Source organism: Podarcis tiliguerta (assembly GCF_965153285.1).
Source record: "Podarcis tiliguerta genome assembly, chromosome: 4".
NCBI classification, from domain to species: Eukaryota; Metazoa; Chordata; class Lepidosauria; order Squamata; family Lacertidae; genus Podarcis; species Podarcis tiliguerta.
In genome coordinates this window covers 9,274,603-9,299,189 of record NC_139537.1, presented here as the reverse complement: position 1 = coordinate 9,299,189, position 24,587 = coordinate 9,274,603, and the positions used below count along the sequence as shown (strand labels likewise).

Genomic DNA, 24,587 nt, shown 5'->3' with positions numbered 1-24,587 from the left:
ATTTTGACCTTGCAGAGAAAACATTTGCTCAGTTTAGGAATCAAAATGGCTTCAGGTCGGTCTTCCTGTGCTGATCTATGTACGTGCGGTTATGAACATTGTTGTTGTTGTTTAGTCGTGTCCGACTCTTCGTGACCCCATGGACCAGAGCATGCCAGGCACTCCTGTCTTCCACTTATGAGCATTACTAAGACCATAAACATTACTAGGACCATAAAATTCCTATCACAGTATCCTCGAAACCTGGGGGAGGGCAGAGAGACGAGAGGAAGGTGAGGTCCTGTTGCATGACTGTGTAATTCCTCTTGCACAGTGCTGGTTACACCCAATAGCTCTAATTAAATGTGAAGCCTTCTGTGCTGGACACTGAGCAAGATCTGTTCCTGCTCACCTGGTGTCACATTTAATTTGGGTCCAAGTTTGAGCCGCTCTGCAAGTTATATAGAATTATGGGATAGTGGAAGAAGACAGAGTTTATCATTGCAGACAGGTGGAGGTGCATTTTTCAGTGCTTAGACACATTTTAAAAACACACACAACTTTCTGCATGTAGAAGACTAACACATCAGGGAGATGCCTGTTCTCAATTTCCCTCTGCCATACCCTTGTTTTCTGCATGTGGGGTCCTTTTTATGCTAAGTACTGTAAAAGGGGGGGGACGCGGGTGGCGCTGTGGGTAAAAGCCTCAGCGCCTAGGGCTTGCCGATCGAAAGGTCGGCGGTTCGAATCCCCGCGGCGGGGTGCACTCCCGTTGTTCGGTCCCAGCGCCTGCCAACCTAGCAGTTCAAAAGCACTCCCAGGTGCAAGTAGATAAATAGGGACCGCTTACTGGCGGGAAGGTAAACGGCGTTTCCGTGTGCGGCTCTGGCTCGCCAGAGCAGCGATGTCACGCTGGCCACGTGACCCGGAAGTGTCTGCGGACAGCGCTGGGTCCCGGCCTCTTGAGTGAGATGGGCGCACAACCCTAGAGTCTGGCAAGACTGGCCCGTACGGGCAGGGGTACCTTTACCTTTACCTAGGTGCTGGATTCAGATCATGGCAGCCTGACCTTAAATGTCACTCCAAATTTTTTTTGGGGGGGGGGCTAGAAAGCACTACATGCAAGGAAACAAAAACAAAATAAAATATAGAGGCAAAACCTCAAAATGGGACTGATTTTTTTTTTAATAAAATAGTAAAATGCTGTTATCAGAAGCCGTGGAGAGATTTTTTCCCTGGAGGGGAAAAAAACAGCTCTCTTGTGTTGCTGAAGAATGCCTTTACCAAAACATGCTGGCATTTCATAACAGCATTTTTTCTTATTTTATAAAAGTAATTTGTTAATGTTCTTCCTCCATTTAGGTCCTGCTTACAGGCCTCTAGTTGGGCCACCGTGATAACAGGATGCTGGTCTGACTTGATGAAGGAAAACCCAGCCAGATGGGCAGGGTATAAATAATAATAAAATAATAATAATTATTATTATTATTATTATTATTATTATTATTATTATTTATTACCATCATCATTATTATTAGGCAGGGGCCGTTCTGATGTTCTTATTTCTGTCTCCCTTTAAAAATTTGATCCCTTACGTAGCAGGATCTAAAAGCAAGCAAGCAAGCAAATAAAAAAATCAGTGCCTTTGAGCATGTGCAGAGCGCCCTTACATCACAACAACCTCCATTTCTACCCACGCATAAGCCAGTACAGTATTCCTGTAAAGGCTGGCCCCGCCCCTCTCCGTCCGCCCCGCCCCTTTTTGCGGCTTCCGAGCCTACAGTCTGTTTGCCCAACAAGGGGCTACAGTCTCAGGTGACATTTTGTTTATAGAGACTTCCGGGTCCTCATCGCATGCATTAAATCCCTTGCGGGGCAAGCGTGGTGGCTGTTAAATAGGAGCCACTAAGCATATAAAAAGACAAATAGCCAGTCATCCAGAAGGAGCTTAGAGCGCTTCTTTGCAAATGATTTTCCAATAAACATGCCCTTCGCTTTAAAACAAAAAAAGGTGCGTGAGTTTGGGCAGAGGCAGATTAACTGAGACCTTCACGTCTTTCCTTAGTGCAACGACCCCTGAGAGCTTTCAAGGCGCCGCAACCTTCTCCGGCTTTTCTCGAATTCTTAACATGGATATATAAGAATATTCCCCATTTACTTCCTCCGCTCTTCGCCTCCGCACGCGGAGGAGTCTGATGGCTGCGATTGGAAGCCCGAAGTAGAAGGGCGGAAGGCTTAAGAACCTCATCTCTTTGACTTATACTCGGCGCGGGAGGGAGAGAGGGAAGGAAAAAGGGAGAGGACGGTGGCCGGCGGGGCTCAGCCGGCGCCGGAAAGCGAAATCGCAAGACCATCATGGCGGCGCACCTGAAGAAACGGGTGTACGAAGAGTTCAGCAAAGTGGTCGTCCAGGTAACCGGCGAGGCCTTGGAAGTGGGGTGGGGTGGGGAGGGGGCGAAACCTGTAAAGCTTCTTCGTCTCCCATCCACGGCAAGGGCAACGTGGCGCAGTGGTTAGAGTGGCGGGCTTAGGGTCCTGGGTTCAAATCCTCCCACTCGAAGCTCACCGGGTGTGACCTCGGTGCGGGTCGGGGGGGGGGAGGTAGCTGCTCTCGCCTCTCATCCTGACCCTGCCTCACAGGGTTGTTGTAAGGATTAAACTGTGGCCTCCTAGAAGTGGGAGGGATGTTTTCAGTGCAATTGTTTTTCCTCTTGGCCTTAATGTTTCTACGCGGGGCCTGTTGTTTATTTGGTTGTAAGTCGATTTGGGTTACCCTGGGAAGTATGAAAAGTGGCTAGCAAATTCATAATGATGATAATGATAATAATAGAATTTATTAATTTTGGTCATAGACCAGTTCCAGCTCACATACAATATCAGGGAAGTCATAAAACATGATAGGGATACATTTGAGTTTACAATTGGGTATAACGGGCACGCGGGTGGCGCTGTGGGTAAAACCTCAGTGCCTAGGACTTGCCGATCAAAAGGTCGGTGGTTCGAATCCCCGCGGCGGGGTGCGCTCCCGTCGTTCGGTCCCAGCGCCTGCCAACCTAGCAGTTCGAAAGCACTCTCGGGTGCAAGTAGATAAATAGGGACCACTTACTAGCGGGAAGGTAAACGGCGTTTCCGTGTGCGGCTCTGGCTCGCCAGAGCAGCGATGTCACGCTGGCCACGTGACCCGGAAGTGTCTCCGGACAGCGCTGGCCCCCGGCCTCTTGAGTGAGATGGGCCCACAACCCTAGAGTCTGTCAAGACTGGCCCATACGGGCAGGGGTACCTTTACCTTTACCTTTTTATAACAGGGGCAATACAGATATAGCAGCAGTTAAAAATATATAAATTAAATCTTAATCACTAACCCAAAATTGTCATTTAAGGCCTTAGTCATTATGGTCCATAGCTTGTTCACTAAGTTTTATGGCAGTCGCACAGAATTTGGCCTAATAATAATAATTAAATGAGGGTGATAGAGAACTGTGCATGCCACTTGGAGCTCCTTGGAGGAGAAAGGCGAGGCGTAAATGCAGTCAGTAATTAAATAATATTAAGGGGCAACGATTGAGAAGCTAATATGCAGAAAGAGGCACTCTGGGTAGGTTGCAGGTTTGTTAGGCTTGCTTACAATTTGCCAGCTGATTTCTTGGGAGTTGTGTGATGAGCGGAAAACCTGCAGGCGAAATGTTGCATTTCTGGTAATCACCTCTGTCTGCATGTTGGGAAAGCTTTATCTGTTGGATTTCTGCCTGGCGAATGATTTGAGAGCTCAGAAGCTGCTCATTAAGAAGTGAAATTGGATCCCTCCTTCAAGTCTTGGAATGTGGCGCTTTAACATTTGGCATTCAGGGTTTTTAAAAAAAACCTCTTGTTTTGAGAGCTACCTTTGAAAGGCAGCAGCCCTTCTCTGTGGCAGCTCCCCATTCCCCAATTTATTTAATGTTCTTACCAGAGGGGCTCACCTGATGCCAGCCTTGTCATTGTTTCAGTACCAGGCAAAGGTAGGGTTAGTGAAAGGTGAAAATTCAGACAGATGTGTTGTATTTTTATCGTAACCCACTTTGAGACTTTCTTAGTGGGCAGTAAAGTACAAATCTAATGAATATAACCCTTTTCCACAGTTCCCCCAATTTGGTGAGCTCCTAAAGGCTCCTAGGATGTTGTAGACAAGTGAAATAGCGTGAAGCTATAATAACAATTAGCGGTCCGTTTGGAGGTTGGGCAAATTCCTATTAGTACTCGGATATGGATACTGAAGATCCATTATTGGCTAAAGCTTATTTTCTTCCCGGTCGGGCTGGCACCTTTAACCTTACTGGATACCTACCAATCCAGATGGAAAGCTACACTGCTGGAAAAGCTTAAAGGCCTGGGGATCCCACAGCAAACCCTGATAGCGATAGGCTTTGAGAAAGCTAGGACTACAATCCGCCAGCGTATCTGGGACGTAGAATTACAATGCCACATGAGCAAAATGATCAAACATCCAGCAATAAGGGACCATGGGAGAGGTTTCTCTCCAGCTAACTATTTGTCAGGTCTACAGATACCCAAATACAGACGGTCTTTTACCCTCGCCAGATTTAACGTTCTCCCTTCGGCCTTACTTCAGGGCAGATTTGAGGGTAAACCATACACAACACGGGTCTGTCCTTGTGGCTCGTTGGAAGTTGAAACTGCTTCACATGTACTGTTACGTTGTCGTCTTTATGAGGATATACGTTTGACTTTTATTACACCTGTTTTGCAAAAGTTTAGGAAAGAATCGGAATACCATAGTCTAAAACTACTGCTAGAGGACAAGAAGCCCAAGACTACATTAAATGTAGCTAAATTCTGTGCGTCTGCAATCAATCGCAGAAAGCAAGTGGTATCCCATAACGCCCAATCCCCTAAATGTTAATTACAGGGGGCACGTTAACAATTAATTTTAATATTTATATTTAAATCCTTGTCATTGTCATACTGTCCCTTGCATTTCTGATATTTTTTTATGATTTGTGATATTGTGTGTGTTGAAGTTGGTCTGTGACCGTATTAATAAATTCATTCATTCATTCATTCATATAATAATAGCAACAAGGAAGTTACTCTGGAACAACTTGTGGAGAACAAGTTAATACTGCCGCTCTTGTTTGTTTGTGTGTGAATGGAGCCTAACACAGCATTCATATTTCAGCAACAGCAGCATGAGGAAATTTCAGCGAAGAAACTCCGACTGACCAAACCAAGTAAGTCGGCCGCACTCCATGTGGATCTGTGCAAGGCAACTTCGCCAGCGGACGCTTTGCAGTACCTCCTTCAGTTTGCTCGGAAGCCAGTGGAAGCCGAAAGTGTGGAAGGAGTGGTCAGAATCTTGCTGGAGCATTATTACAAGGTAGGGCCAAGGGGCGGTATCTCACGGTATCGCAAGGTGTCTTGGGAGCAAAAATCAATCGATTTATTGGATTTTAGGAACGAAAATTAAATGGTAAGTAGTTGAAATTTGGGAGTATTGTTTGCTACTTCACAGGTGACAGTGGTTGAGGAGTACCGTATTGAAAGTATTGGGCTGCATCAATAGGAGTATAGCATCTAGATCAAGGGAAGTTATAGTGCCACTGTATTCTGCTCTGGTCAGACCTCACCTGGAGTACTGTGTCCAGTTCTGGGCACCACAGTTCAAGAAGGACACTGACAAACTGGAACGTGTCCAGAGGAGGGCAACCAAAATGGTCAAAGGCCTGGAAACGATGCCTTATGAGAAACGGCTAAGGGAGCTGGGCATGTTTAGCCTGGAGAAGAGGAGGTTAAGGGGTGATATGATAGCCATGTTCAAATATATAAAAGGATGTCACATAGAGGAGGGAGAAAGGTTGTTTTCTGCTGCTCCAGAGAAGCGGACACGGAGCAATGGATCCAAACTACAAGAAAGAAGATTCCACCTAAACATTAGGAAGAACTTCCTGAGAGTAAGAGCTGTTCGACAGTGGATTTTGCTGCCAAGGAGTGTAGTGGAGTCTCCTTCTTTGGAGGTCTATAAGCAGAGGCTTGACAACCATATGTCAGGAGTGCTCTGGTGGTGTTTCCTGCTTGGCAGGGGGTTGGACTCGATGGCCCTTGTGGTCTCTTCCAACTCTATGATTCTATGATTCTATGAAAGTCTACTTTTATGTAAATTCTGCAATGGATACTGCACACCCAGATAGGGTTGGCTTGTGAAGGCTTTAGTCCTCCTTTTTCTCTTATTGTCATCCTAGGAGAACGATCCTTCTGTGAGGTTGAAGGTTGCTTCCTTGCTGGGTTTGCTGACAAAGACTCCAGGCTTTTCTCCTGACTGCATTCTGGATGATGCCATCAACACACTCCAAAATGAGAGTAGGTGATATTTTCCAAATGGAATCTGGTGAGGTATACAAATCCTTCCAGATTTCACTTTGTTGGGGGTGGGGGTTGTTGTACATACACACTGCTTTCATATCGTTGCATGAAACTGCTTTAGATTGAGTCACATTATAGGTATCTGCCTAGACCAGGGATAACCGGTGGTTATGACCTCACCATATTAATTGGACAACCTTCCAGGCTCTCTCCACCCAGGAATGGGGAGAGTTTTAGACAAAAGCATTTGGAGGGCACCTCATTGATTAGCCCTGAATCTTGTTTGAAAAATGGTTTGGTTTGCACATCATTACCAAGGTTTAGTGTGAATGGGTGAGGATGTGGGCTTCAGGAGAGGAGATTGCAGATGCCGGGCTGCTCCCTAGTCCTGCTGCTACTGTGCTGAGCTAAGTCATGGCTTGGCATAGTGTTTGGCTGAACCTGGGCTCGTGGTTTAGCTCTCTCCAGGCTTGCAGCAAGCTTGCAACCAAGGTTTGCCCTGTTTCTTATGAAACTGGCCGGCCAGTTCAGAAAAGTGGCAGTTTTTTGGGGGGGAAATAAAGAAAAAAAAATTATTTCCCCCAGAGGCATGGGGCTGGCGTGGGGGAAGCCCGAGCTTCCCCAGCCCCCAGAACAGCCTGCTATCCACAAGCCTAGGGAGCCGCGCTGGTCTCCCCAGGCTTGCGGAGAGCTGCGCGAAGCCCGGGCGCGCTCTTCAGCACGCCCCAGGCTTCAGAATGCAGGCAGCTCTGCACAACCTTTGGGAGCCCAGCGCGGCTTTGCGCCGGGCTCCCTAGGGTTGCGCAGAGCTGCGGGAAGCCGGGAGAGTGAGAGGGGTCGGTGCGCACCGACCCCTCTTGCTCTCCAGGCTTCAGCGAAAGCCTGCATTCCCCCCATAGGACACACACACATTTCCCCTTCATTTTTGGAGGGGAAAAAGTGTGTCCTATAGAGCGAAAAATACGGTACTTCTGGGTTTCGGCGCATGCGCAGAAGCACTAAATCACATCATGTGCAGACGCAGCGCTGCGGGTTGCAAACGTGCCTCCTGCACGGATCACGTTTGCAACCCGAGGTATGACTGTCCCATAAAAGTGTACGAAACAGAATCACTGGTGTTTCTCCTTTTGGCAGAGCAGATGGAAAGACTAGAAGGCCGGTCTCCATATTAATAAAAAGCCTGTGCGGTATTTCAGAATGGTGTTTGGAAATTCAAGTGAAGAGTTAAAATGATTAAATCAAATGGTTACCTGCTTAGATTCAGCGTAGTTGCTGTGCCATGTGCCTCCAGACCCAGGACATGAGTGAATGCAAGATGAAATAATGGCTTTTTAAAAAACCTGTTGCCTTTAAGAGTCCCACCAAGTTCTTGCTCAGCTGCTGGATACCTTGTTGGTGATTGGAAAGAAGCTCCCAGAAAGCCCTGCGGTGAGGATGCGCCTGGTGGATGTTGCCTGCAAGGTAATTTGAACTATTAAATATCGAAATATTTTTAGGTGGAGCGAAGCTTCCTTCAGCCTGAGAGCTGCATTTCCCCTTCGGGGGTGGTGAGCAGGCTAGAGGCAAAAGCTGCGCAGGGCACTGGATGCAGCTCTTACAGTCGGCTACATTCCAGCCAGGCAAAAGTCAAAGGCTCTACATAGCACCCACCCAACACCCCTTTCCGTCCATGCAGCCAAGAGGCATTATAACAGTTCAAGGACAATTTGCAGCCAGGCAAAAAATAGGGCCTAGAGCAATGTAGGGAGGGAGCATGACCTGAGATGGAAAAGAGGCTTGGGGAGAGTTTTTTTATTTTTAAAAATAATAATAATAGTTTTTTATTCATTTTCTTGCACAGCCATACAACCTCTGGCACCAAAAATGTTCCAAAGATAACAAAATCCAAGTAAAGCCAACCTACAAACAATAAACCAGACATTGTATATACAGATTCACAAGTCTGCATCGTTATTCTCCCGAGGCTATGTCCCCTTTGAACAAATATAACTTAAACGTTGCATAATCCAGATATTTTTAAAGACCATTGGAACAGATTTAACAGTATTTTTAAAATTGGTCTACATTATGAAATCTGCCAAAAATATCTCTCCCCCCACAGAACATAAACTTTGTGTCAGTTACTCAGTTAATGTGACATTTTATTATGCTTAACCCTTGTAAGATTTTTGTCAGTATATTGCTGCTGAGATTTATTTATTTTTTAATGTAAGATGTCCTGGTTTTCTGCTGGGTGGGTATGGAGATTTAATAAACCCAATCCAGGTGTTTTTTTGACCCACCGCCCCCAATTATTGCTGAGATTTCGTTAAAAACCCTCTTCCCCAAATTTGGCAACGTGCTTAAAATCCCACTGCATATAAGACCCAACGTCCCCAAGAGTGTTGAATCCCCAAACAAACCGGTCCATTTTAAAAAACAAAAAAACAAGAACTCAGTTGGGAGAAGTTGGGGCTAATCCAGGGGTCAGCAAGGCTTATCAGGCATGGGCTGGATCACTCCAGCAGAGATCCTTTGTGGACCGGGCCGGTGCACCACGACACCGGATATCGCGTCTGTGCATGTCTGCGGCGCCGGAAATCACTTCTGCGCATGCCCAGACACCAAAAACCATGCCTGCGCAGAAGCGATTTTCGGAGTCTGGTCATGCACAGAAGCGATTTCCAGAGCTGCAGAAGAGAGTCCCTGCGCTGCGCCAGTTTAGCGCAGCGCGTGGGGACTAGCCAAGCGGGCGACTTGGTTCGGGGGCAGCTCATGGGCCAGTTAAGCGACCCTCATGGGCCGCTTCCGGCCCATGGGCCTTAGGGTGCCGACCTCTGGGCTAATCCGTTCATTCATTTACTTCTTCCTTACTCCTCAGCATCTGACTGATTCCTCCCACGGGGTAAGGACCAAATGCCTCCTCCTGATTGGCTATCTTGGGACTGTGGAAAAAGGCACCTCGAAAGAAGTCGAAGGCCAGCCTCCCAAAGACGTCCAGAAGATCATCGGGGATCACTTCAGTGACCAGGATCCTCGGGTTAGAACTGCGGCTATAAAAGCAATGGTAAGGGTCGGGAGTGTTGAGCTCAGCTTCCCTTAAATCAAAATCCTCCTAGAGTGTGGGGTGCGCATTGGAGTCTACCAGGTGTTTCTGGGGTGAATTTAGCCACCATGGGGACTGCGAGAGGCCAGCAGGCATAGCCATGGGATGGCAGCCGTCCCCCTTTGAGGAACTGGCCTGCCTTCCTATCTCTTACTCCCTTCTTGGGTAGCCTTCCATGAAAAGAAGGTGCTGACCAGGAAGTTGTCAGGGGGATTACCGTATTTTTCGCTCCATAAGATGCACTTTTCCCCTCCTAAGGGGAAATGTGTGTGCGTCTTATGGAGAGAATGCAGGCGGGAGGCTCTGCTCAGCGCTCCTTTTAAAGAGCCGTGTGGAGCGCCAGTCCTTTCTCCCACCTCGCGGAAAAGCCCCCAAGAGCCGCACACATGCTCCACGCGGGTCTTTAAACGGAGCGCTGCTCTTTGGGGCTGTTCCGGGAGGTGGGGGAAGGGACTGACGGGCTGCCCTCTGTCCCTTCCCACACCTCCCGGAAAAGCCAGCAAGAGCCTCTGCTCAGCGCTCCCTTGTAAGGGCTCCCTTCCGTCCCTCATTCCGCTTTGCTGGGAAGCCAGCAGAAGAGGGGCTGCACAGCCATCGCTCTTGCTCTCCTGGCTTCTCAGCGAAGCGGGAGGAGGGACGGAAGGGTTTAAAGCAAGAAAAGCGAGAGCCGCTTACATGCTCTGCGCAGAATTTTTTTTTTTCTTGCTTTCCCCCGCTTAAAAACTAGCTGTGTCATGGTTGAGTGCGTCTTATAGAGCGAAAAATACGGTATAACGGGTCGGCAACCTGCTTCCCATGGGCCACAAGCGGCACACGGGGGTCATTTTTTAAACGGCCCACAAGCCGCCCCCGAACCGAGCCGCTCGCTCGGCGAGTCCCTGCATGCTGCATTAAACCGGCAGAGCGGGGACTCGCTTCTGCGGCGCCGAAAATCGCATCTGTTCAGACGCAATCCAGCCCACGGAGCATTCTCCGCGGAAGTGAACCGGCCCAGGCGAGATAAACCTTGCTGACCCCTGGATTATAATATTAAATTGGTTCTCTTTGGGTGATAAGAAGGTGTGGCCGAATCCTGGTGATGGAGTCTCGACTGTTACCGCTCATCCAGTCATCATAGGAAAGGATGACCAAGCAGCAAGCTTTCACATGTGGCCTGAGTTCGAGTCCCGCAGTGTTTAATGGGTCTGAGTCCCGGGAAAAAGTGGACATAGGAGTGTAGCCTTAAGCACATAATGGACTCAGTTGCAGGATTTGGATGTTTGAGACGGAGCTCGTAGCAAAGGTGGAAAATAATCTTGTAAGGTTATCTCTGCGACTCTATTTATTTATTATCAGTCTCCAATGCTGATACCCTTAATAGCTAAACTCCAGTAGCAAATCCTTTAAGGACCTGCCCCTCTTGTGATCTTTCCCACCCCTCCATTATATAAAAAAAAATGTTTTGTTTTGGGTACTATAATCACTTTTTTTTTGTTTTTTCCTACAGTTGCAGCTGCACGAAAGGGGATTAAAGTTGCAGCAAACCATTTATAGCCAGGTAATTACTGTGTTCTGTGTGCTTAGTGAGGGGCCCTACCATTAAGCTGGGCTGTGGAGGATGGCTGTGTCGCAAGTCTCGCTTCAGGATATTTTCGTTTCTTAAATTTTTAAATTGTGACCAGTGCAGGCCCTGCATGAGCACCCAATTGCGCCCACTGCATTTGAAGTTAGCTGCTTCTTCTTCTTCCTTTATTTTTAAACTGTTCCCATTCTTTTAATAGCCCACCACTAAAAATCAGGAGTAACAAGCCTTCGGCCTGGGTGCCATGTGTTCTCCTCCAGGATTCTTTCTTATTTATTTGTTTATGTTGCAATAAATATATGAAATCTTTACATATACATTTATGATACTTATACAGTGGAACCTCGGGTTGCGAACGTGATCCATGCTGGAAGCACGTTCGCAACCCGTCTGCATATGCACGGGTCACGATTCAGTGCTTCTGCGCATGCGCAAAGCGCAATTTAGTGCTTTTGCACATGTTCGAGCGTCGAAACCCGGAAGTAACCTGTTCCAGTACTTCTGGGGTTGGCGCAGGTTGTAACCCGAAATCACGTAACCCAAATTGTCTGTAACCCGAAGTACCACTGTACATTATAGAGAGGTATCTCAGGTTACATATGCTTCAGGTTACATACGCTTCAGGTTACAGACTCTGCTAATCCAGAAATAATACCTCGGGTTAAGAACTTTGCTTCAGGATGAGAACAGAAATCGTGCTCCGGGGGTGCGGCAGCAGCAGGAGGCCGCATTAGCTAAAGTGGTGCTTCAGGTGAAGAACAGTTTCAGGTTAAGTACGGACCTCCGGAACGAATTACGTACTTAACCCGAGGTACCACTGTATTTGTAAATTCACATTTCATTATGTACCAACTTCATCCATTTCTTATTTCTTGCCCTGTGTTTTCCCTCAACCCCTGTGTGACTTCCTTGTTATACTAATAATAAGGAAGCTCCTACAGGATTCCTTATCCAGCGCTTGGGTATCCCCATTTGCACATTTTCTAAAATTAAAGTCGACTGCTGACCCTTTGCAAAAATTACGCAATCTGTGCTCTCTAATGACTGCATCAGATTTGCGATCCTCTCCCTGCCACCAAGCAGTTGAAAAAAATATTGTGAAACGCAGCGTCTGCTGGCTTAGTGCTTGTTTGTTTTGAAACAGGAGAGCTGCTGGGTGTGAGCAAATTGATCATCTTGGGACATCAAGCCCAAAATAGCAAGCTAGCCAGCATTATTACCCAGATGATGAGAAGTTTGTCTTCCCCCTGGTGACAAACAAGAATCTTAAGTTTTAAGCAGTGCAGGGAGGGCAACCATTAATAACGATCATTGCATGATCCTTCCGTCCCTCTTTCCCTCATCGGAGTTTAGCTCAGCATCTCTTACGTTTTTACTCCCAACAACCCTGTATGCAAGGCCCTGGCATTATAATTTGGTTTAAAAGTACAGTGGTACCTCGGGTTACATACACTTCAGGTTACAGACTCCGCTAACCCAGAAATAGTCCCTCGGGTTCAGAACTTTGCTTCAGGGTGAGAACACAAATCGCACAGCGGCAGCAAGAGGCCCCATTAGCTAAAGTGGTGCTTCAGGTTAAGAACAGTTTCAGGTTAAGAACGGACCTCCGGAACGAATTAAGTTCTTAACCTGAGGTACCACTCAGTGGTACCTCGGGTTACATATGCTTCAGGTTACATGCGCTTCAGGTTACAGACTCCGCTAACCCAGAAATAGTGCTTCAGGTTAAGAACTTTGCTTCAGGATAAGAACAGAAATTGGGCTGCGGCAGCTTGGTGGCAGCAGGAGGCCCCATTAGCTAAAGTGGTGCTTCAGGTTAAGAACAGTTTCAGCTTAAGAACGGACCTCTGGAACGAATTAAGTACTTAACCCGAGGTACCACTGTAAGCGGAAAAGATTTTAACCTCCTTTCCGACTTCCCACCTACAAAGTGAGTGGCCATTCTCCTTTTATGCTACTGGATTGTGTATGTGTGTAATGATGCCATGGTCCCTAAAAGTGGCAGGACTCTCAAGAGCTTCCACTCTGAAGAGCGCCAAAATTGGTGGTGGTGGTGGTGGGGGGAGTTTCCAGAGTAGTGTGTGGAGGCTGAAAAAAATCCTCTACGGTCTTTAGGCTCCCAGTCCCTGCTATACTGGTTTGTAGTTGAATAGAGTACTTATTCACGTTAAAGGTAAAGGGACCCTTGACCATTAGGTCCAGTCGTGGCCGACTCTGGGGTTGCGGCGCTCATCTCGCTTTATTGGTTGAGGGAGCCGGCGTACAGCTTCCCAGAGCAGCGCATGGAAACGCCGTTTACCTTCCCGTTGGAGCGGTACCTATTTATCTACTTGCACTTTGACGTGCTTTCAAACTGCTAGGTTGGCAGAAGCAGGGACCCAGCAACAGGAGCTCACCTCGTCGCGGAGATTCGAACCACCAACTTTCTGATTGGCAAGTCCTAGGCTCTGTGGTTTAACCCACAGCGTCCCCCGCGTCCCCCTTATTCACGCTACACATAGTTAAATTATGGAACTCACTCCCATAGAAGGCAGTGATGGTCATCACCTTGGATGGCTTTAAAGAGGATCAGACAAATTCATGGAGGAAAGGGCTATTGCTGCGTCCAGCTGTGGAGGCAGCAATGCTTCTGATTACCAGTTAATGGGAAACAAAGGAGGGGACAGTGGTCTTGTGTTCAAATCCTGATCCCTTGTTTCCCACAGGAATCTTGTTGGCCACTGTGAGAGCAGGACGCTGGACTAGATGGTCCTTTGGCCTGATCCATCAGTCTCTTCTGATAGTCCTGTGTTCATCAGGGACTCATGTTTCTTTTTACAGTAGTACCTTGGTTCTCAAACTTAATCTGTTCCAGAAGTCCGTTCCAAAACCAAAAGTGTTCCCAAACCAAGGCACACTTTCCCATAGAAAGTACAGTGGATGCTCGGGTTGCGAACGTGATCCGTGCAGGATGCACGTTCACAAAGCGCAGCAGCACGTCTGCGCGCTCGAGGGTTGCGATTCGGCGCTTCTGCGCATGTGCAAAATGCGATTTAGCGTTTCTGTGCATGTGTTACTGCCGAAACCCGGAAGTAACCCGTTCTGGTTCTTCTGGGTTTTGGCAGTCCGTAACCCAAAAAAACACAACCTGAAGTGTCTGTAACCCGAGGTATGACTGTAATGCACAATGGATTAATCCGTTCCAGACTTTTATAAACAACCCCTCAAACAGCAATTTAACATAAATTTTACTATCTAACAAGACCACTGATCCATAAAAGGAAAGCAATAAAGAATGTACTACAGTCATACAATCCATCCATCAGTAGCTGAACTGGGTTCCACACAGTCACAAATACAAAAATGCAAAATAAATAGCAAAAACAGCCAGACCTCAGCGTAACACTCAAACCGGAAGTGTGGTACTCAAATCGGAAGCGTAACACTCGAAATGGAGCACGTTTGGCTTCTGAAAAAAGTTCGCAAACCGGAACGCTTAATTCTGGGTTTGCCGTGCTTGGGTTCTAAGTTTTTGAGTACCAAGGCGTTTGAGAACCAAGGTACCACTGTATTTTTTAATTGGCTAGTTCCTCCAGTTCGTATCCTGCAGATTGTTGTTGTTGTTTAGTCGTGTCCGACTCTTCGTGACCCCCTGGACCAGAGCACGCCAGGCACTCCTGTCTTCCACTGCCTCCCGCAGTTTGGTCAAACTCATGCTGGTAGCTTCGAGAACACTGTCCCACCATCTCATCCTCTGTTGTCCCCTTCTCCTTGTGCCCTCCATCTTTCCCAACATCAGGGTCTTTTCCAGGGAGTCTTCTCTTCTCATGAGGTGGCCAAAGTATTGGAGCCTCCGCTTCATGATCTGTCCTTCCAGTGAGCACTCAGGGCTGATTTCCTTCAGAATGGATCGGTTTGATCTTCTTGCAGTCCATGGGACTGCAAGAAGATTATACCTCTGCAGATTACTAAACTTCTTATAAAGCATGCAATATAAATATTGGCGGAAGGACTTCGGGCTGATGCTAGCTGACTGGAGATCTTCCTTTTCAGGCATGCAAACTCTTAACCGACGACTACGAACAGGTCCGCAGTGCTGCGGTTCAGCTTACTTGGGTCCTCAGTCAGCTTTATCCAGAAAGGTATGCGTGGAATGCCTGGCAGTCCTAAATGAAGGAGTGGGGTTCAGTAATGACCAGTCTTGTAAAGTTAAAAGGCTGCAAAGTTTTCTTTTGAGTTTCCATGCTGTGTGGGCATGGGTCAGAGAGCGAGAGAGAGAGTTGTTCTGCAGTTACCGTATTTTTCGCACCATTGGGCGCACCGGACCATAGGGCGCACCCAGTTTTAAGGGGGGGGGGGAAATCAAGAAAAAAATATTTCCCCCCCCCCAGCCCCAAAGAGCAGCGTACAGGCTGTACACAACCTCTCCCTGCCAGAGGGGTTGCGCGCAGCTATGGAACAAGCCAAAGCAGCGAGCGGGATGGATCCCGCTCGCTGTTTTGCCTTCCCCCTTAGCCCCGTGCAGCCTCTACCTCCTGGGAGAGGCTCCGTGGGGCTAAAGAAGCCATAGCCCCGTGCAGCCTCTCCTTGCCGGAGGGGCTGCGCGCAGCTATGGAAGAAGGCAAGGCAGCGAGCGGGATGGATCCTGCTCACTGTTTTGCCTTCCCCGTCAGCCCTGTGCAGCCTCTCCCTCCAGGGAGAGGCTCCGTGGGGCTAAAGAAGCCATAGCCCCGTGCAGCCTCTCCCTGCCGGATTCCAATCCTCTCCCAAGCCTGCATTCGCTCCATAGGACGCACACACATTTCCCCTCAATTTTTGGAGGGGAAAAACTGCGTCCAATAGAGCGAAAAATACGGTAATCAACAAACTGTGACTTATTTCTCCAAGATCTGTCTTGTTTTCCTCGCTTTACTGGCCGAGGGAGCTGGCGTACAGCTTCTGGGTCATGTGGCCAGCATGACTAAGCCGCTTCTGGCAAACCAGAGCAGTGCACGGAAACGCCGTTTACCTTCCCGCCGGAGCGGTACCTATTTATCTACTTGCACTTTGACGTGCTTTCAAACTGCTAGGTTGGCAGGAGCAGGGACCGAGCAACGGGCGCTCACTCCATTTTCAGCTTTTTCAGTTGGCATCTCTTGAGTAAGGTAGCGAAACAAACCATGGTTAATGGAGTGTTCTGGGGTTGCGTGTGATGTCAAACCACAGTTGAAAGAAACCAAGGTTTGTAATCCGGCACCAAACCATAGCGTCAGGTTGTGGTTTGTTGGCAGTAAACAAACCATAGTTAAACCACTGGGCAGAATGAGGACGCTCAAATGATGGTTTTATAAACTGTGGCCAAGCATAATGTATAAACCAGGCGTATGGTATATGAAGCTTAACTAAATGTTATGGAAACCATGGTTTGTTCAAAAGCTTTATTTAAAAGTACATCGGCTGTGGGTTTTCCCCCAGCTTGGAGCCCTGGTTACTTGGTGTTCACTTAATAAAATATGCCTTTTATTTATGTAAGCTAAATTGGGCAAGTGTGTTGGGTAGGATTCCCCATCCCTCTCTCCATTCACAACATTTGTAGGGAAAGGTATAGAAGATTTAACTCTCAGCCAACCCTGGTTCAACACGTGAGAACAGACCTAGGTATGATACATTGATAGAGCACCTTGTCTCTCTTTCTCTTCCTCCCCACCCCTTCAGCATTGTCCCAATCCCTTCCTCCAACGAAGAAATCCGCCTAGTGGATGATGCATTTGGGAAGATTTGTCACATGGTCAGTGACGGCTCCTGGGTGGTGAGAGTACAAGCTGCTAAACTCTTGGTAAGTGCCTTTGCCCCTGTCATCTCCTTACGCTGTTGGAAAAGAGAGCAAGCTGTCCGTCAAAACATTAACTGCTAGTGGTTTGTGAAACCTCTGGAACATAAGAAGAGCCTGGCTTCCGGATCAGGCCAAAGGCCTGCCTGGTCTAGCATCCTATTCTCACAGTGACCAACCAGTTAGGGAAGCCCACAAGCAAAACCTCACCACAACAGACACTGTGCTCATGAAATTCCTAGCCACTGGTATTCAGAGGCATTCTGTCTCTGTGTAGCAGGGTTTCCCAAGCTTGGGTCTCCAGCTGTTTTTGGACTACAACTCCCATCATCCCTAGCTAGTAGGGACAGTGGTCAGGGATGATGGGAACTGTAGTCCAAAAACAGCTGGAGACCCAAGCTTGGGAAACACTGGTGTAGAGCATAGCCATCGTGACTACTAGACATTACTATAGTGGTACCTCGGGTTACATGTGCTTCAGGTTACAGACTCCGCTAACCCAGAAATATTACCTCGGGTTAAGAACTTTGCTTCAGGATGAGAACAGAAATTGTGCTCCGGTGGCACGGCAGCAGCAGCAGGCCCCAATAGCTAAAGTGGTCTTCAGGTTAAGAACAGTTTCAGGTTAAGTACGGAGCTCCGGAACGAATTAAGTACTTAACCCAAGGTACCACTGTACAGTGGTACCTCGGGTTACAGACGCTTCAGGTTACAGACTCTGCTAACCCAGAAATAGTACCTCAGGTTAAGAACTTTAACTCAGGATGAGAACAGAAATCACGCGCCAGCGACGTGGCAGCAGTGGGAGGCCCCATTAGCAAAAGTGGTACCTCAAGTTAAGAACGGACCTCTAGAACAAATTAAGTTCTTAACCTGAGGTACCACTGTAGTACAGTGGTACCTCGGGTTACAGACGCTTCAGGTTACAGATGCTTCAGGTTACAGACTCCGCTAACCCAGAAATAGTACCTCGGGTTAAGAACTTTGCTTCAGGATGAGAACAGAAATCGTGCTCTCGTGGCGCAGCGGCAGCGGGAGGCCCCATTAGCTAAAGTGGTGCTTCAGGTTAAGAACAGTTTCAGTTTAAGAACGGACTTCCAGAATGAATTAAGTTCTTAACCTGAGGTACCGCTGTAGTAATCTTCCGCGAATTTGTCTGAATGCCTTTAAGAGAATAAGGAGAGCCTGCAGGATCAGGCCTTCAGAGGCATACTGCCACCCTGTGGTAGCAGCCATTGCCAACACGGTGCCCTCCAGACTTTTGGGACTACAACTCCCATCAGCCTGAAGAGGCAGCATGGCTGCGCACTGCTGTTTTAAGGCTGTGCTGCTTGGGGCTGGTGGGAGTCCGAAACATCTGGAGGGCATCAGGTTGGGAAAGGCTGCTCTAGATTTAGCTTGGACCTCCTCCTGTAAATGGATTGATCTAGCCTCTCCCTAAAACTCAGTTGGGCGGAGTCTGCATTGGCTACAACACTCCCCTACCCAAACCTGCCTTGATGACCTTTTGGGTCATTTTGAGGGGTGGCTAATGCCAGGAAATATATTGGAGTAAAAAAGAAAAATTCAAAAAAGGGAAAAGAACATAGAGATGGGAAGCAGAGAGTTCCCCTTCCCAAAACAATAACAACCATCTACAGTGGTGCCCCGCAAGACAAATGTCTCGCAAGACGGAAAACCCGCTAGACGAAAGGGTTTTCCGTTTTGGAGGTGCTTCGCAAAACGAATTTGCTATGGGCTTGCTTCGCAAGACGAAAATGTCTTGCGATTCCTGGGGTTTTTTTCCCCGCTCCTCACCCCCTTTTTCCCAAGCCCCTAAGCCGCTTGACAGCTGATGGCTAAGCAGCCTAACAGCTGATCTAAGCCGCTTATCAGCTTATCTAAGCCGCTAATAGCCTTTTAGCAGCTAATCCGCTAATCCCTTAAGGCTTTAATAGCCGCTAATAGCGCTAATAGTGCTAATCCGCTAATGGGCTTTCTTCGCAAGGCGAAAAAAACCGCAAGACGAAGAGACTGGTGGAACGGATTCTTTTCATCTTGCGAGGCACCACTGTATTTCTTATACCCTGCCAGTATAACTGGGTTACCCCAGCCGCTCTGGGTGGCTTCCAACAAAATGCAGAGAGAAAGAAAAGAAATATGAAACCTTAAAAGCTTTCCGAAACAAGGCTGCCAATCAAATGGCAACAGGGAATAAGAAAGTGGGTCTGTGTGTCACACGGTCTTTCCTCCGTGCCATGGCTAAAAAGTGAACCTGATTGCCAGTCGACTTGGGATGGACAGGCAGAACAAAGTGGAACAGACGTAAAAAATTTCTTTGCCACGAGATGTAGTGACAGCCACTGGCTTGGAAGGTGACAAAACAGATTGGAGAAGGAGAGGTCATTTAACAGCCATTAGCCCGATAGCTACCGTATTTTTTGCACTATAAGACGCACCAGACCACAAGACGCACCTAGTTTTTGGAGGAGGAAAACGAGAAAAAAAATATTCTGAATTTCAGAAGCCAGAACAGCAAGAGGGATCGCTGTGCAGTGAAAGCAGCAATCCCTCTTAATGTTCTGGCTTCTGTGATAGATACGCAGCCTGCATTCGCTCCATAAGACGCACACACATTTCCCCTGACTTTTTAGGAGGGAAAAAGTGAGTCTTATAGAGCAAAAAATATGATAAATAGACCCTCCTTGTTCGGAAGCAGTGTATCTCTTATGCTGAGGACTAAGAGCCAGGATTTTTATTTTACCAGTTCTTTGTTCAAAATCACCCTGTTGCTAACCTGCCTCTTTCCCCTCCTTTGTCCCAGGGCTCTATGCAGCAAGTTAGTTCTCACTTCTTAGAACAGACCCTGGACAAGAAGCTGATGTCAGACCTGAGGGTACAGAAACTTCTTTTATTTTATTTTTAATCCTTTCTGCTGTGCATCCCGTGTCCTAACCTCAGCATGCCAGAAAGTTGCACGACAGGTTCCTTTTTGATAGTCCTCGGATCCTTTCTGTGTCTGCAGGAGATCAGAAGCTGGCTTTCTGGCAGGTGGAAGCCAGTGAAATTTGAGCCTCGGCTGCATTTGCTCAGCCTTTGTCAGCTTGCAGTAAATCTCCCCCAGGCCATTCTGGTTTCTTTGGTGAAGGGTTCCCCGCACATCTTAAGTCACAGCAATTTGGCATGCAGAAACTGAACGCTGAACTAATGGCTTTGGATATTTGCAGAACTTTGGCAGCTGTTTCAAATGAGCGCCACAAGAAGGCACTGAAGATTCTGGGTGCCTTGTGTGTTACTCTTGCTTCTGCTATAAAAAGGTAAAGGTACCCCTGCCCGTATGGGCCAGTCTTGACAGACTCTAGGGTTGTGCGCCCATCTCACTCAAGAGGCCGGGGGCCAGCGCTGTCCGAAGACACTTCCGGGTCACGTGGCCAGCGTGACATCGCTGCTCTGGCGAGCCAGAGCCGCACACGGAAACGCCGTTTACCTTCCCGCTAGTAAGCGGTCCCTATTTATCTACTTGCACCCGAGAGTGCTTTCGAACTGCTAGGTTGGCAGGCGCTGGGACCGAACAACGGGAGCGCACCCCGCCACGGGGATTCGAACCGCCGACCTTTCGATCGGCAAGTCCTAGGCACTGAGGCTTTTACCCACAGCGCCACCCGCGTCCCTTGCTTCTGCTATGGAGTTGTGTTAATGGCCTTGGGTGTGCACTTTATGTTACCATTCATATAACCAACAACAACAAATTTAATTTTTTTGTTCCCTGCCCTCTGATTGGGTTGCCCTGCCACTCTGGGCAGCTTCCAACAGAATATACAAAAACACAACAGAACACAACACATTAAAAGCTTCCTGACAGCTTGGCATTTGAATGTGCTGGCTCTAGTCGGGCATCAAGACAGTTAATGCATATTATATATAATAATAACATTATTATAATAATAATAATTTTTTATTTATACCCTGTCCATCTAGCTGGGTTTCCCCAGCCACTCTGGGCGACTTCCAACAGAATATTAAAATACAATAGTCTATTAAACATTAAAAGCTTCCCTAAACAGGGAGTGGCGCTGTGGTCTAAACCACCGAGCCTCTTGGGCTTGCTGATCAGAAGGTTGGCAGTTCAAATCCCCACAACAGAGTGAGCTCCCATTGCTTTGTCCCAGCTCCTGCCAACCTAGCAGTTCGAAAGCACACCAGTGCAAGTGGATAAATTGCTACTGCTGCAGTGAGAAGGTAAATGGCATCCGTCACGGTGTCCTGTTGTGCCAGAAGCAGTTTAGTCCTGCTGGCCACACGACCCAGAAAGCTGTCTGCGGACAAACGCCGGCTCCCTCAGCGTGAAAGTGAGATGAGAGCCGCAACCCCATAGTCGCCTTTGACTGGACTTAACCATCCAGGGGTCCTTTACCTTTGCCTTACCTTAGCTGTTGCTAGCCTTCTAATGTGTCTAATCTTTTAAAAGCTTTCTGAGTTGGTTGCCATCACACTTCGTCTTATGGGGGTGAATGCCATAATTTTATACATGAAGAGCAACAGGGGTCCTTTACCTTTACGTTATTGTCAAACGTAATCCATTCTGGAAGATTGTTCGCCTTCCAAAATGTTCAACAACCGAGGCGCAAGGGGCTGGCTGCAAGTTCAGTTGCGAAAATTGAAAAACACGCAGTGAAAGCCATTCGGCTTCCGAAGCACGTTTGAAAACGGAAGCATTTACTTCTGTGTTTTCGGTGTTCAAAAACTGAAATGTTCTTGCATCTGCAGCGGAAACGCACAGCCCACGAACGAGCCAAAGAGCTGTTCAGTTCCGGGGAGTTCTCAAGCGGCAGAAAATGGGGTGACGACGCTCCCAAAGAAGAAGTAGACACCGGAGCCGTGAACCTAATTGAGTCGGGTGCCTGCGGGGCGTTTGTCCATGGGCTGGAAGACGAGATGTACGGTGCGTGAAGGCTCTGCCGCCAATATCTCCCCTTAAAAAGATCCTTGCTGAATCAAACAGAAGAGTGTGTGTGTGTGTGTGGACTCCTTAAAGAGGACCTGGTTTCTCTTTATGTCCTCCATCCCCAGCAAAAATACATAGGGGCAGCCTTCACCGACTGCTCTAACCTTTTCTTTCTCTCGCTCTGCGTTTCTCAGAGGTCCGCATTGCCGCGGTCGAGGCCCTCTGCATGCTGGCCCAGTCCTCGCCCTCTTTTGCAGAGAAGTGCCTCGATTTCCTGGTTGACATGTTCAACGACGAGATCGAGGAGGTGAGGCTCCAGTCGATTCATACCATGAGGAAGATCTCCAACAACATCACTCTCCGGGAGGACCAGCTGGACACCGTCCTCGGGGTCTTGGAGGCAAGTGTTCCCCCTCCCTTACCGACAGAGCTTTCTTTGGTCCACTTTTCGAGTTGTTCGCTACCTAGCTGTGGGGTTTTTTCCTCCCTCGGTTGCTCCTGGTTCATGTTTTTCCCATCACTTGCTGATAGGTTCACAGAGGGGCAGCTATCTTTCCCATAACTGTGGGATGAATTGGGAGCTAGCCATGGGCTTGTGCTCACCCTTCGCTCTTCTCATGCGTCAGTTCTCCCCCCCCCCCCCACTTATGGGTTGTCTGATTTTGCTGTCCTGCCAAATTGCGGCCAACCCTAACTTCTAAGTGCATGATTCCCAGCGACGTAGAAAGCTGCAAATTAGCTTCCGGGCCCAATTCAAACGGTTGGTTTTGACCTATAAAGCCTGAAATGGCTCAGGCTTTCTCTAATAATAATAATAATAATAATAAATTATCTGGGTGGCTTCCAACACAATATTAAAATACAATAACTAACCTATTAAGCATTAAAAGCTTCCCTAAACAAGGCTGCCTTCAGATGTCTTCTAAAAGTCTGGTACAGTGGTACCTCGGGTTACATATGCTTCAGGTTACATACGCTTCAGGTTACAGACTCCGCTAACCCAGAAATAGTGCTTCAGGTTAAGAAATTTGCTTTAGGATAAGAACAGAAATCGTGCTCCAGTGGCGCGGCGGCAGCAGGCGGCCCCATTAGCTAAAGTGGTGCGTTAGGTTAAGAACAGTTTCAGGTTAAGAACGGACCTCCGGAACGAATTAAGTACTTAACCCGAGGTACCACTGTAGTTGTTTTTCTCTTTGACATCTGGTGGGAGGGCGTTCCACAGGGCGGGTGCCACTACCGAGAAGGCCCTCTGCCTGGTTCCCTGTAACTTGGCTTCTCGCAGCGAGGGAACCGCCAGAAGGCCCTCGGAGCTGGACCTCAGTGTCCGGGCAGAACGATGGGAATGGAGACACTCCTTCAGGTATACTGGGCCGAGGCCGTTTAGGGCTTTAAATGTCAGCACCAACACTTTGAATTGTGCTTGGAAACGTACTGGGAGCCAGCGTAGGTCTTTCAGGACCGTTGTTATATGGTTTCGGTGGCCAAACCTCACATCATCTAAGGCCCTTCTTCATGTGCCTCCTCCGTGTGAGGTCCGGAGGGTCGCAATACAAGAACGGGCCTTTTCTGTGGCAGCTCCCTGTTTGTAGAATGCTTTCCCCAGGGAGGTTTGCCTGGTGCCTTCATTATACTCTTTTAGGCGCCAGGCAAAACATTCCTCTTCAACCAGGCCTTTGGCTGATTCATTGTTTACAGCCTTTTAAATGTGTTGGGGGGTGGGAATTGTTTGTTTTGGTTTTAATTATTGCTTGTGTTTTAATCTTTTGTTTTATTCTGTGAACCGCCCTGAGATCTTGAATGAAGGGCGGTATATAAAGTTAATAAACAAAATACAGTGGTACCTCTGGTTAAGAACTTAATTTGTTCTGGAGGTCCGTTCTTAAGCTGAAACTGTTATTAACCTGAGGTACCACTTTAGCTAATGGGGCCTCCCGCTGCCGCGCGATTTCTGTTCTCATCCTGAAGCAAAGTTCTTAATCTGAGGTACTATTTCTGGGTTAGCGGAGTCTGTAACCTGAAGCGTCTGTAACCTGAAGTGTCTGTAACCCGAGGTAAAAAGGTAAAGGTAAAGGACCATTAGGTGCAGTCGTGACCGACTCTGGGGTTGCGGCGCTCTTCTCGCTTTATTGGCCAATGGAGCCAGCGTACAGCTTCCGGGTCATGTGGCCAGCATGACTAAGCCGCTTCTGGCGAACCAGAGCAGTGCACGGAAATGCCGTTTACCTTCCCGCTGTAGCAGTACCTATTTATCTACTTGCACTTTGAGGTGCTTTCAAACTGCTAGGTTGGCAGGAGCCGGGACTGAGCAACGGGAGCTCACCCCGTCACGGGGATTTGAACCGCTGACCATCTGATTGGCAAGTCCTAGGCTCTGTGGTTTAACCCACAGCGCCACCTGCGTCCGTAACCCGAGGTACCACTGTAATAAATAAACAAATCAGGCTTCTGGTCCACCTAGGCTCAGCATTGTCTGCCCTGACACGCAGTAGCTCTCCAGGGTTTTGGCACCTAAGATGCTGCCTTATACTCTCTCAACACCACTCTGGGTGTTACGCACAGAACCCGCAAGCAAGTGCCCCCAAGACCATCTGTAATATTCTGAGCCTTTTTGTGCTGCTTTCAGGATTCTTCCCGAGACATCCGGGAGGCTCTCCACGAGCTGCTGTGTTGCACCAACGTCTCGACGAAAGAAGGCATCCATCTTGCCCTGGTGGAGCTCCTGAAAAACCTCACCAAGTATCCTACCGATAGGGATTCCATCTGGAAGTAAGTGCCTCTTGCTTAGGCCAGTGAACCAGTGAAGTCCCCTTCTGGTGTCCACATTCATTCATTCATTGAACTTGCTAGCCACTTTGTTCTTTTTTCTTTACAAAAAGGAGCTCAAAGCAACTTA

General features: G+C 48.0%; 2 protein-coding genes across 5 annotated transcripts in view; both read left to right on the top strand.

The window, feature by feature from the left end:
• KCTD14 (potassium channel tetramerization domain containing 14) overlaps positions 1-22,714 on the top strand; it is a 34,062-nt gene extending 11,348 nt beyond the window's left edge. The window contains exon 3 of one of the 4 annotated variants that reach the window (XR_014510201.1): positions 22,661-22,714. The gene's annotated coding sequence lies outside the window, so the exon portion shown is untranslated. Of the gene's footprint in view, positions 1-11,590; positions 11,606-12,654; positions 12,721-17,692; positions 18,183-22,660 lie in introns of those variants that run through there. The other 3 variants (XR_014510202.1, XR_014510203.1, XR_014510204.1) reach the window with 3 other exon arrangements.
• Positions 2,239-24,587, top strand: part of INTS4 (integrator complex subunit 4) — a 45,629-nt gene continuing 23,280 nt past the window's right edge. The window contains exons 1-12 of the mRNA XM_083436249.1: positions 2,239-2,391; positions 5,156-5,353; positions 6,216-6,333; positions 7,691-7,797; positions 9,197-9,382; positions 10,908-10,958; positions 15,015-15,103; positions 16,656-16,776; positions 19,574-19,645; positions 21,517-21,691; positions 21,889-22,094; positions 24,318-24,460. Coding sequence (XP_083292375.1) covers positions 2,335-2,391; positions 5,156-5,353; positions 6,216-6,333; positions 7,691-7,797; positions 9,197-9,382; positions 10,908-10,958; positions 15,015-15,103; positions 16,656-16,776; positions 19,574-19,645; positions 21,517-21,691; positions 21,889-22,094; positions 24,318-24,460 — 1,523 coding nt within the window. The 5' untranslated portion in view covers positions 2,239-2,334. The remainder of the gene's footprint in view (positions 2,392-5,155; positions 5,354-6,215; positions 6,334-7,690; positions 7,798-9,196; positions 9,383-10,907; positions 10,959-15,014; positions 15,104-16,655; positions 16,777-19,573; positions 19,646-21,516; positions 21,692-21,888; positions 22,095-24,317; positions 24,461-24,587) is intronic.